Source organism: Kogia breviceps, chromosome 6, assembly GCF_026419965.1.
Source record: "Kogia breviceps isolate mKogBre1 chromosome 6, mKogBre1 haplotype 1, whole genome shotgun sequence".
Classification (NCBI taxonomy): domain Eukaryota; kingdom Metazoa; phylum Chordata; class Mammalia; order Artiodactyla; family Physeteridae; genus Kogia; species Kogia breviceps.
The window spans coordinates 66,398,911-66,413,340 of NC_081315.1; the positions used below are offsets into that span (position 1 = coordinate 66,398,911).

The 14,430-nt window shown below is 35.4% G+C and overlaps 1 protein-coding gene across 18 annotated transcripts in view; it reads right to left on the bottom strand.

The window, feature by feature from the left end:
- Window positions 1-14,430, bottom strand: part of MAPK10 (mitogen-activated protein kinase 10) — a 379,515-nt gene that overhangs the window by 45,672 nt on the left and 319,413 nt on the right. For all 18 annotated transcript variants that reach the window (XM_067035995.1, XM_067035997.1, XM_067036001.1 and 15 more), the window contains one exon: window positions 3,202-3,384. In XM_067035995.1, coding sequence (XP_066892096.1) covers window positions 3,202-3,384 — 183 coding nt within the window. The remainder of the gene's footprint in view (window positions 1-3,201; window positions 3,385-14,430) is intronic.

Here is a 14,430-nt window from a genome sequence, read left to right on the forward strand (position 1 = left end):
ATATATATATATATATATATATATATATATCACATCTTCTAGTTTATTATTTGCAAAAGTAATATAATTGTAGAGGTTCAAACTGAATTAAAAAGCCAAAAAATAAACTCAAGAAGGTTGGAATTATATCATGAAGCATGGCATTTTACTGAATAGTTTCTCTACAAGTGTTTCCATTATCTCAAATAATTTAATCAAGGCTTTGTGGCCTCTGTATTGTTATACTATAAGTGACTTAATAGGAAGGGATTACTTTTGCCTGACATGTCAATTAGCATCATAAAGACATACATTCTTCAAAATCTCTACCTGGGGTATTAGCACTTCTTCATTCTGCATATAGTTGATGTTGCTCTTAAAAGCAGTAGATTTATCAAGACAGTATGGTACTGGCACAAAAACAGAAATATAGATCAATGGAACAGGATAGAAAGCCCAGAGATAAACCCATGCACATATGGTCACCATATCTTTGATAAAGGAGGCAAGAATATACAGTGGAGAAAAGACAGCCTCTTCAATAAGTGGTTCTGGGAAAACTGGACAGCTACATGTAAAAGTATGAAATTAGAACACTCCCTAACACCATACACAAAAATAAACTCAAAATGGATTAAAGACCTAATTGTAAGGCCAGAAACTATCAAACTCTTAGAGGAAAACATAGGCAGAACACTCTATGACATAAGTCACAGCAAGATCCTTTTTGACCCACCTCCTAAAGAAATGAAAATAAAAACAAAAATAAACAAATTGGACCTAATGAAACTTAAAAGCTTTTGCACAGCAAAGGAAACCATAAACAAGACGAAAAGACAACCCTCAGAATGGGAGAAAATTTGCAAATGAAGCAACTGACAAAGGATTAATCTCCAAACTTTACAAGCAATGCATGCAGCTCAATAACAAAAAAACAAACAACCCAATCCAAAAATGGGCAGAAGACTTAAATAGACATTTCTCCAAAGAAGATATACAGATTGCTAACAAACACATGAAAGAATGCTCAACATCATTAATCATTAGAGAAATCCAAATCAAAACTACAATGAGATATCATCTCACACTGGTCAGAATGGCCATCATCAAAAAATCTAGAAACAATAAATGCTGGAGAGGGTGTGGAGAAAAGGGAACCCTCTTGCACTGTTGATGGGAATGTAAATTGATACAGCCACTATGGAGAACAGTATGTAGTTTCCTTAAAATACTAAAAATAGAATTACCATACGACCCAGCAATCCCACTACTGGGCATATACCCTGAGAAAACCATAATTCAAAAACAGTCATGTACCAAAATGTTCAGTGCAGCTCTATTTACAATAGCTAGGACATGGAAGCAACCTAAGTGTCCATCAAGTGATGAATGGATAAAGAAGATGTGGCACGTATATACAATGGAATATTACTCAGCCATAAAAAGAAATGAAATTGAGTTATTTGTAGTGAGGTGGATGGACCTAGAGTCTGTCATACAGAGTGAAGTAAGTCAGAAAGAGAAAAACAAATACCGTGTGCTAACACATATATATGGAATCTAAGAAAAAATGAAAAAAAAAAGGGTCATGAAGAACCCAGGGGTAAGACGGGAATAAAGACACAGACCTACTAGAGAATGGACTTGAGGATAGGGGGAGGGGGAAGGGAAAGCTGTGACAAAGTGAGAGAGTGGCATGGACATATATACACTACCAAATGTAAAATAGATAGCTAGTGGGAAGCAGCTGCATAGCACAGGGAGATCAGCTCAGTGCTTTGTGACCACCTAGAGGGGTGGGATAGGGAGGGTGGGAGGGAGGGAGATGCAAGAGGGAAGAGATATGGGGACATATGTATATGTATATGCATAGCTGATTAACTTTGTAATAAAGCAGAAACTAACACACGATTGTAAAGCAATTATACTCCAATAAAGATGTTTAAAAAAAAAAAAGCAGTAGATGTAGTAATAATTTAGTCTGTTGTCATTCAGAGAGCCGGTAGAGGTAGTTAAAAGAGGAAACCCAACTGTGCAACAAAAGTGTCACAAATACAGAAACAATGCTGTGCATTTAAAACCCATCAGATAAAAGTTTGGAGGAAATAATAAGACCCTGGGAAGTCGTAGCACTGTATTTCAGTTTCTCCATCTCATTTATGTCTGTATTAGCTATAAATTAAGTCTGAAAGTTAAATCTGTAGCTAATTAATTGTCCATTGAACATTTGGTGTAAAATTTCACAAGCATGTGTCCTTTTCTGAGATAATGTATAGATCCACCTAAAATAATAATTATTTTACTATTAATAAATATTTATTAGTATTTTTATATCTAGTAGTTCCTGAGCACTTACTGTGAGCCAGGCACTGTTCTAAGTGCTTGACAAATTAGTCAGCTAATCTTCCCAATGACCCTATAAAGTAGACACTTTCTACTTTCCTTTGTTAAAGGAGGTACAGGAAGATGAGATAACTGGCCTAAGTTCACACCGATTTTAAGGGATAGTATTTCAGCTCCAGCAGGGGAAAAAATCAAGTTTGCTCTAAAATCACATTCTCTAAAATGTCCTAAGTTAAAATAAGAATTAGAATATTATTTATATTACACTTTATACATTACCAAGTTTATTCAGTCCTATAGCCAAGCATTATGATCCCAGTTTTGTTGGTGAAGATATTAAGATTTGTTACTAAAGTTCATAACTGCAAACATAGTAGTAGAAAAATTACTTATTAATGAAGGTGTTTACACTGAATACAAAATGTGTAGGTAAAAAAAATCTCATTTATCACTCTAAAGTGAAAAAATGGTGGTTAAGCATTCCATAAAATGCAAAGAAAACTCAAACATCTATAGCTCTAAGATTTGACAACTAAAAACTTGTGTTGAAAGTATTTTCCAGGTAATAAAAAAGAACTGAAACAATTATTTCAATGTATATTACATTGGTCTTTTAGAGTTAGCACTGCAAAATAATTTTAAGATTCTAAATAAGCCCCATGAAATAGTTTGACTCGCACCACTGTTACACAATTTATTACTAACCTTCTCTCTGAATATCCAGGCAATTTTAAAATGCTTGGCTTCTCCCCCTTTGTAAAGAAGATCCTTTTAAAAATACCTCTCTTTCAATTGAGGTATTTCAAGTTAAAGAAAGATGTCTCTATAGCTTGCCCATCACCCACATAGTGGTTCTGAAGTTGTCCCTGAAGGGCTTACCTTTGAGTTTATTGTGCTCGGAGTCCGCTGGGAAAAGGGAATCTGGAAAGAGCTTGGGGAAGGTGAGTCCTGCATACTTGGGCCGATTCTCCACATAGTTTCTTACTGTGGGTTGCAATTTCTTCATGAATTCTGGACATGGTGTTCCTAGTTGCTCAATTACCTTGTTCCACTGGTCAATATCTGAGAATTGAATAGTTAAGGGCAAAAACAAGTGTCGGCCACTAGCGCTTGCCTTTCACTAATTGGGAGACTAACTGCTTCTCAGAATCCTGAGCAGTCATCAACAGAAATGGAGTTTTAATAAACAACAAAGGACAGAAATATAAAATCAGATTGTCAGGCAGTGAATCCTCTTGGAATTTTAAATTCACTTTTGGAACATATACACTTTTGGGGAATTAGCATTACTTAAAATAGGATATCATGAAATAGTCTTTGGGTTGTAAAGATGAAAAGTATTTAAATAACACAAGAAGAATTTCTCCTCTTGAGCTAAACTGCTGTATAACCATGTGATTTGGAAGAGAAAAAAAAAATAAAGACATATAATAATATTATCATGAAATTACTTCAATCATTTATTTTCTAAAAATGACAAATTCATAAATATTTTATAAGATTTGTTTATATTTTGCTTAAATTCTTTTTAAGGTTTTTTTCTTCTGTTCTCTATCAATTGGGAAATTTCATTATCTGTTAATGTTTTCCACTCATATGCATTACAAATAGGATCAATCTAATTTTTGATAGTAACTCACTAACTCTTCACCAAAGACTTAAAAAAAAAATTCTCTTTATCAAAGTAGTCGCAGTTCCATACCTATTTTCTTACTTCTGATAATAGTGCCCTGTAACCCTGAATACTGGGGATATGAAGGTAAACATAGGATGTTCAGTTTAAAACAGATTTCAACCAAGTGCATGTGTTTCAAAAGTATGTTAAGCACAGGGAATTCTACAAGAAAAATAAATATTGCCTCTCTATGAAAGTTAAAACTTTACAAAACTGGGGGGTCTATCACAGACATACCCACTGATTGAGATTTTCTTTTTCATCTATCAATGATATTTGATATGTCAGAGCCTTGAGAATGATAAATAACTATGAAAACTCTGAAGAGCCAACTGCAAGAAATTGATTTCAAACAGATTTCCTTGCCATGTGTCAATGAATGTTGGAGGCCTTAGAAATTCTTAAATCCAATACCATAGGCAGTGTACTCTCCTATGTTGTTTATTCTACTACTCTGTCTTTAGTGTAAAGTTAATTAATTCATTTCTGCTAATGTAATTTGTGACAATTCAGGTAACTTTACCATAATATTACTTAATTGAGATTCATAAAATCTTTACCCCAGCTATTCCATAGGGTTGGACTAAAAAAGATGGGCAGTCCTGACAGAAGACAAAATTAACTATATTCAGCCAAAATAAATATATAATGCAAACAATGTAGATAGGTGATTGAACAAAGATAAAATCAAGCTAATTTGCAAATTCTCTTCTATTTCCCTTATAATCTAGCTGAATAAAATTTAAATCATTGCATAGCCTCTCAAGTATGGGGATGAAAAAACTACATGATTGTGTAATATCAAGAAAAGAAGTAAAAGTGGGAAAAACTGAAGAATATTCCTTTACAAAATGATAGGAATAATTAAACAAGAACATATTTCAATAAAAATTAATCTAAATTACCATGTGCCTGAGAATATAGTAGTAAGTGAAAATCATTAGAAATAAACTTTAAAAATTACAAAAGATTAGAGTTAAAATTTACTCTTAGACAAAAACTTATGTTAGTACTATGGATATAGGTAAGCTAGAATCACTGATATATTTCAATAGAAAACATTAATACAGTTAAATAAATCTCAGTGCTTACATTGTAAATTATGAAAAGAGATCTACTCTTTAATACAGTTAGGTTATCATGTCCTAACAAGCCATCATTTAATCATCAGTCAAACTTCTTTAGGATTCTGAAGATTTGATGTCAAGCTAAAAATAAGGGCAAAGAAGCTGTCAGCTGTCAGATATTCTATAAAGGAGTTTTTAAACAAAGGTGGCAAAATACTCCCAACACACTAGTATAGTGACATTTAACTAGCCGTATACAGTTATTTAGTTAAAAAGTGATTGCTTTTAAAGTAACATTCCCAAAACAATTACATGTTATTTTTATAGTAAAGTTTAAGGAGACTCAAATATTCTGGAATTAATTAAACAAGAACTATTAAAATGTTTCTTATTACAAGTTATAATTAAAGTCTATAGAAGCACTCAGCACATTTTCCTACCTTAAATTGCTTTTTAGATGAAACACTATTGTGGTCCTTGATGTAATGGTTTACCAAAAAGAAGGGATGGGAGAATCTTTATTACTGACAATGAAATAATTGAATATTCTAACTGCAAATTTGTGGTATAGTCATCTTTAAAATTGTGTGCCTCTATTTTAACCAATCCATTTCAGGTTCTTTCTTCCCACAAACATGACTAGTATATTTAAGTAGTAAGTATTTTTTTTCCAGATGTTTACAGGATTGCAAACAACTTCGTCCACTATCCTTAGTTAACCAAATGATTTTTCTTTATAATCATAATTAACCAAATATAAGCCATGACTGGAAGTAATGTCTCCTGGCTCCAAATCCAGTGCTTCTTCCAAGGATTCCAGTAAGAAAAAGAGCAAATTTGGAACTGATGTGTTAAAAATTGCTTTAATTTGGTCATAAAATTGATGGTATGTTTGTCACAGGCAATACCTCTTAAAGAATTCCTCTGAAACTGCTTACCTAGTCTATTAGGTCAACATATCCACATAAAACAATTAATTTTATTAATATTTAAATAGAAAATAAGGTGATGCATTTATAAAAGAAATTTTTTAATCATCGGATTTCCACAATGATTTTATTTTTAAAAATACATAAAATATTAACTAGATTTTTATGATTATGTGCTAATGTTAGCATAGTAAATTATTTTTAAAAGAATGGCCAAAATTATTTTTGCAAAAGGATTTCTTTGTTTTAGAGCACTAATAAGTCATCATTTTTCTATTATATGAGTAAGGATGTGATTCCTTACAGATTCCAGCCTGTGCAGTTATCAAAAAAGCAATAAATATATATTTTAATATACTTTAATATATTTTAAATATTTTGATCTATTTCAGAAATTATCATACAACTTAACTATCAAAAGTATTTAATAAAAATTGGAAAATGTCATTTAATAGGAATCATTTGACAATTTCCTCTAGTTCTAAATTCACTACATAAAAAATAGTTGAAGCAGGAAGAGGACTGGGGTTGGCTGCGTGAACACAGCCTGAAGGGTTTAGTGCACCGCGGCTAGCCGGGACAGAGTCCGGGAGAAGTCTGGAGCTGCCGAAGAGGCAAGAGACTTTTTCTTCCCTCTTTGTTTCCTGGTGCGCGAGGAGAAGGGATTAAGCGCGCCGCTTAAAGGAGCTCCAGAAACGGGCGCGAGCCGCGGCTATCAGCGCGGACACCAGAGACAGGCATGAGACGCTAGGGCTGCTGCTGCCACCACCAAGAAGCCTGTATGCAAGCACAGGTCACTCTCCACACCTCCCCTCCCGGAAGCCTGTGCATCCAGCCACTGCCGGGGTCCTGGGATCCAGGGACAACTTCCCCAGGAAAATGCACGGCGTGCCTCAGGCTGGTGCAACGTCACGCCGGCCTCTGCCGCCTCAGGCTCGCCCCGCATGCATACCCCTCCCTTCCCCCAGCCTGAGTGAGCCAGAGCCCCCAAATCAGCTGCTCCTTTAACCCCGACCTGTCTGAGCAAAGAACAGAAGCCCTCCGGCGACCTGCGCGCAGAGGCGGGGCCAAATCCAAAGCTGAACCCCAGGAGCTGTGTGAACAAAGAGGAGAGGGGGAGGTCTCTCCCAGCAGCCTCAGAAGCAGCGGATTAAATCCCCCAAATAAACTTGAAGTGCCCTGTATCTGTGGAATACCTGAATAGACAACGAATCATCCCAAGTTGAAGAGGTGGACTTTGGGAGCAAGATATATTATTATTTTCCCCTTTTTCTCTTTTTGTGAGTGTTTATGTGTGTGCTGCTGTGTGAGATTTTGTCTGTAGAGCTTTGCTTTCACCATTTGTCCTAGGGTTCTGACCATCCTATTTTTTTGTTTTTTTTTTACTTTTTAAAATTTTTCTTCTTAATAATTATTTTTTATTTTAATAACTTTAATTATCCTACTCTATTTTATCTTCATTCTTTCTTCCTTCCTTTCTTTCTTCCTTTCTTCCTTCCTTCCTTTCTTCCTTCCCTTCTTCCTTCTTTCCTCCCTTCCTTCCTCCCTACCTTCCTTCCTTCCTTCCTTCCTTCCTTCCTTCCTTCCTTCCTTTCTTTCCTTTCTATTTTTTCTCCCTTTTATCCTGAGCTGTGTGGATTAAAGGCTCTTGGTGCTCCAGCCAGGCATCAGGGCTGTGTCTCTGAGGTGGCAGAACCAACTTCAGGACACTGGTCCACAAGAGACCTCCCATCTCCATGTAATATCAAACGGCGAAAATCTGCCAGAGATCACCATCTCAACACCAACACCCAGTTCCACTCAACGACCAGCAAGCTACAGTGCTGGACACCCTATGCCAAACAACTAGCAAGACAGGAACAGCTCCATCCATTATCAGAGAGGCTGCCTAAAATCATAATAAGGCTACAGACACCCCAAAACACACCATAAGACGTGGACCTGCCCACCAGAAAGAAAACAGCCAGCCTCATCCACCAGAACACAGGCACTAGGTTCCTCAACCAGGAAACCTACTCAACCCATGGAACCAACCTTAGCCACTGGGGACAGACACCAAAAACAACAAGAACTATGAACCTGCAGCCTGCAAAAAGGAGACCCCAAACACAGTAAGATAAGCAAAATGAAAAGACAGAAAAACATAGAGCAGATGAAGGAGCAACGTAAAAACCCATCAGACCTAACAAAAGAAGAGAAAATAGGCAGTTTACCTGAAAAAGAATTCAGAATAATGATAGTAAAGATGATCCAAAATCTTGGAAATAGAATAGAGAAAATGCAAGAAACATTTAACAAGGACCTAGAAGAACTAAAGAGGAAGCAAGCAATGATGAACAACACAATAAATGAAATTAAAAATACTCTAGATGGGATCAATAGCAGAATAACTGAGGCAGAAGAAAGAATAAGTGACCTGGAAGATAAAATAGTGGAAATAACTACTGTACAGCAGAATAAAGAAAAAAGAATGAAAAAAACTGAGGACAGTCTCAGAGACCTCTGGGACAACATTAAATGCACCAACATTCTAATTATAGGGGTCCCAGAAGAAGGAGAGAAAAAGAAAGGGACTGAGAAAATATTTGAAGAGATTATAGTTGAAAACTTCCCTAATATGGGAAAGGAAATAGGTAATCAAGTCAACAAAGCACAGAGAGTCCCATACCAGATAAATCCAAGGGGAAACAAGACACATATTAATCAAACTATCAAGCATTAAATACAAAGAAAACTTATTAAAATCAGCAACAGAAAAACAACAAATAACACACAAGGGAATCCACATAAGGTTAACATCTGATCTTTCAGGAGAAACTGCAAGCCAGAAAGGAGTGGCAGGACATATTTAAAGTGATTAAGGAGAAAAACCTACACCCAAGATTACTCTATCCAGCAAGAATCTCATTCAGATTTGATGGAGAAATTAAAACCTTTACAGACAAGCAAAAGCTGAGAGAGTTCAGCACCACCAAATCAGCTTTACAACCAATGCTAAAAGAACTTCTATAGGCAAGAAACACAAGAGAAGGAAAAGACCTACAAGAACATACCTGAAACAATTAAGTAAATGGTAATAGGAACATACATTTCGATAATTGCCTTAAATGTAAACGGATTAAATGCTCCCACCAAAAGACACAGACTGGCTGAATGCATACAAAAACAAGACCCATATATATGCTGTCTACAGGAGACCCACTTCAGACCTAGGGACACATACAGACTGAAAGTGAGGGGATGGAAAAAGATTTTCCATGCAAATGGAAATCAGAAGAAAGCTGGAGTAACAATTCTCATATCAGACAAAATAGACTTTAAAATAAAGAGTATTACAAGAGACAAAGAAGGCCACTACATAATGATTAAGGGATCGATCCATGAAGAAGATATAACAATTGTAAATATTTATGCACCCAACATAGGAGCACCTCAATACATAAGGCAAATACTAACAGCCATAAAAGGGGAAATCGACAGTAACACCATCAGAGTAGGGGACGTTAAAACCCCACTTTCTAAATTAGATAGCTAGTGGGAAGCTGCCGCATAGCACAGGGATATCACCTCTGTGCTTTGAGACCACCTAGAGGGGTGGGATAGGGAGGGTGGGAGGGAGGGAGACACAAGAGGGAAGAGATATGGGAACATATGTATATGTATAACTGATTCACTTTGTTGTAAAGGAAAAACTAACACACTATTGTAAAACAGTTACACTCCAATAAAGATGTTTAAAAAAAAAAAAAACCCACTTTCACCAACGGACAGATCATCTAAAACGAAAATAAATAAAGAAACACAAGTTTTAAATGATACATTAAACAAGATAGACTTAATTGATATTTATAGGACATTCCATCCAGAAACAACAGAATACACATTTTTCTCAAGTGCTCATGGAACATTCTCCAGGAGAGTTCATATCTTGGGTGACAAATCTAGCCTTGGTAAATTTAAGAAAATTGACATCGTATCAAGTATCTTTTCCGACCACAATGCTATGAGACTAGATATCAATTACAGGAAAAATATCTGTAAAAAATACAAACATATGGAGGCTAAGCAATATACTACTTAATAACGAAGTGATCACTGAAGAATTCAAAGAGGAAATCAAAAAATACTTAGAAAAAAATGACAATGGAGACACGACAACTCAAAACCTGTGGGATGCAGCAAAAGCAGTTCTAAGAGGGAAGTTTATAGCAATACAATCCTACCTTAAAAAACAGGAAACATCTCGAAGAAACAACCTAACCTTGCAGCTAAAGCAAATAGAGAAAGAAGAACAAAAAACACTCAAATTTAGGAGAAGGAAAGATATCATAAAGATCAGATGAGAAATAAATGAGAAAGAAATGAAGGAAACGATAGCAAAGATCAATAAAACTAAAAGCTCGTTCTTTGAGAAGATAAACAAAATTGATCAACCATTAGCCAGACTCATCAAGAAAAAAAGGGAGAAGACTCAAATCAATAGAATTAGAAATGAAAAAGGAGAAGTAACAACTGACACTGCAGAAATACAAAAGATTATTAGAGATTACTACAAGCAACTCTATGCCAATAAAATGGACAACCTGGAAGAAATGGACAAATTCTTAGAAATGCACAACATGCCGAGACTGAACCAGGAAGAAATAAAAAATATGAACAGACCAATCACAAGCACTGAAATTGAAACTGTGATTAAAAATCTTCCAACAAACAAAAGCCCAGGACCAGATGGCTTCACAGGCGAATTCTATCAAACATTTAGAGAAGAGCTAACACCTATCCTTCTCAAACTCTTCCAAAAGATAGCAGAGGGAGAACACTCCCAAACTCATTCTATGAGGCCACCATCACCCTGATACCAAAACCAGACAAAGATGTCACAAAGAAAGAAAACTACAGGCCAATATCACTGATGAACATAGATGCAACAATCCTCAACAAAATACTAGCAAAGAGAATCCAATAGCACATTAAAAGGATCATATACCATGATCAAGTGGGGTTTATCCCGGGAATGCAAGGATTCTTCAATATACGCAACTCAATCAATGTGATACACCATATCAACAAATTGAAGGAGAAAAACCATATGATCATCTCAATAGATGCAGAGAAAGCCTTCGACAAAATTCAATACCCATTTATGATAAAAACCCTGCAGAAAATAGGCATAGAGGGAACTTTCCTCAACATAATAAAGGCCACAGATGACAAACCCACAGCCAACATCTTCCTCAATCGTGAAAAACAGAAACCATTTCCACGAAGATCAGGAACCTGACAAGGTTGCCCACTCTCACCACTATTTTTCAAGATAGATTTGGAAGTTTTAGCCACAGCAATCAGAGAAGAAAAAGAAATAAAAGGAATCCAAATCAGAAAAGAAGAAGTAAAGCTGTCCCTCTTTGCAGATGACATGATACTATACATAGAGAATTCTAAAGATGCTACCAGAAAACTACGAGAGCTAATCAATGAATTTGGTAAAGTAGCAGGATAAAAAATTAATGTACAGAAATCTCTTGCATTCCTATACACTAATGACAAAAAATCTGAAAGTGAGATTTAAGAAAACACTCCCATTTACCACTGCAACTAAAAGAATAAAATATCTAGGAATAAACCTACCTAAGGAGACAAAAGACCTGTATGCAGAAAATGATAAGACATTGATGAAAGAAATTAAGGATTATACAAAGAGATGGAGAGATATACCACATTCTTGGATTGGAAGAATCAACATTGTGAAAATGACTATACTACCCAAAGCAATCTACATCTTCATTTCAATCCCTATCAAACTACCAGTTTTCACAGAACTAGAACAAAAAATTTCACAATTTGTATGGAAACACAAAAGTCTCCGAATAGCCAAAGCAATCTTGAGAAAGAAAAATGGAGCTGGAGGAATCAGGCTCCCTGACTTCAAACTATACTACAAAGCTACAGTAATCAATACAGCCTGGTACTGGCACAAAAACAGAAATAAAGATCAATGGAACAGGATAGAATGCCCAGAGTTAAACCCATGCACATATGGTCACCTCATCTTTGATAAAGGAGGCAAAATATGCAATGGAGAAAAGACAGCCTCTTCAATAAATGGTGCTGGGAAAACTGGACAGCTACATGTAAAAGAATGAAAGTAGAATAATCCCTAAATCCATAGACAAAAATAAACTCGATATGGATTAAAGACCTAAACGTAAGGCCAGACACTATCAAACTGTTAGAGGAAAACATAGGCAGAACACTCTATGACATAAATCACAGTAAGATCCTCTTTGACCCACCTCCTAGAGAAATGGAAATAAAAACAAAAATAAACAAATTGGACCTAATGAAACTTAAAAGCTTTTGCACAGCAAAGGAAACCATAAAGAAGACCAAAAGACAACCCTCAGAATGGGAGAAAATATTTGCAAATGAAGCAACTGACAAAGGATTAATCTCCAAAATTTACAAGCAGCTCATGCAGCTCAAGTTCAAAAAGCAAACAACCCAATCCAAAAATGGGCAGAAGACCTATACAGACATTTCTCCAAAGAAGATATACAGATTGCCAACAAACACATGAAAGGATGCTCAACATCATTAATCATTAGAGAAATGCAAATCAATACTACAATGAGATATCATCTCACACTGGTCAGAATGGCCATCATCAAAAAATCTAGAAACAATAAATGCTGGAGAGGGTGTGGAGAAAAGGGAACACTCTTGCACTGTTGGTGGGAATGTAAATTGATACAGCCACTATGGAGAACAGTATGGAGTTTCCTTAAAAAACTAAAAATAGAAATACCATACGACCCAGCAATCCCACTACTGGGCATATACCCTGAGAAAACCATAATTTACAAGAGTCATGTATCACAATGTTCATTGCAGCTCTATTTACAGTAGCCAGGACATGGAAGCAACCTAAGTGTCCATCAACAATGAATGGATAAAGAAGATGTGGGCCATATATACAATGGAATATTACTCAGCCATAAAAACAAATGAAATTGAGTTATTTGTAGTTAGGTGGATGGACCTAGAGACTGTCATACAGAGTGAAGTAAGTCAGAGAGAGAAACATAAATACCGTATGCTAACATAGATATATGGAATCAAAAAAAAAATGGTCATGAAGAACATAGGGGTAAGACGGGAATAAAGACACAGACCTACTACAGAATGGACTTGAGGATACGGGAAGGGGGGAGGTTAAGCTGGGACAAAGTGAGAGAGCGGCATGGACATATATACACTACCAAATGTAAAACAGATAGCTAGTGGGAAGTAGCCACATAGCACAGGGAGATCAGCTCAGTGGTTTGTGATCACCTAGAGGGGTGGGATAGGGAGGGTGGGAGGGAGGGAGATGCAAGAGGGAAGAGATATGGGGACATATATATATGTATAACTGATTCACTTTGTAATAAAGCAGAAACTAACATACTATTGTAAAGCAATTATACTCCAATAAAGATGTTAAAAAAAAAAAAAAAGGGGGTCGTAGTGGTATAGACATAGACAAACAAGCCAGTGGAATAGAATATAGAGCCCAGAATCTAGTACCCCTTCCCCCTAAATGTGAAAACTTATAGGTCAATGAAGGAAGAATAAGTTAGTTAGTAAATGGAACTGAAATCCCTCTTTCACATCATACACAAAAATCATTTCCAAGTGAACTAAAGGCTTAAATATAAGAGATTAAACTTTAAAACATTCACAGCAAAATTACAAGAGAATATAAAGGCATCAAAGGATTCTTAAACAAGACATAAAAATACATGAACTGTAAAAATATAAAATAAAAACATTGCCAAATTCCAAAATCACTACACAATAAAATGGGAAAGTAATCTAAATATAGGGAGAAGATATTTGCAACACATAAAATGGACAAAGATTAGGTACTGGAATAAATAAAGAACTCCTACTAATCTGTTTTTTAAAATACAATGGAAAAAAATTGTTTTAAAAAAACTTTTAAACATATTACCAAGGGGGAAATACTAATGGCCAATAAACAGGAAAAGATGCTTGTAAAGAAAATGTAAATAAAAGCTCCAATGAAATAGGATTTTATATCCAAGAGATTTCTAACAAATTTAAAAATAAATCTGATAATATCAAGAGTTGGTGAGGATGTTGAGTAGACAGTTACATTTATATACTTTTACTCTGGAAATCAATCTGATGTTACATAGTCAAGTTTAATATGTGCACACCTATGAGGCAATGCATTTATCATAAAGAACATTGTCCATATGCTCCAGGAGACATATATTCATGTTTATGAAAGCAAAAACAAAAACTCATTATATTCCAAAGTCTATTTATAGGAGAATGGACTTATTGTAGAATATTCATAGACTGGAATACTATATAGTAATGAAAATGAATGAACGATTTCTGATGCATCAACATGGATAAATCTTAAAAA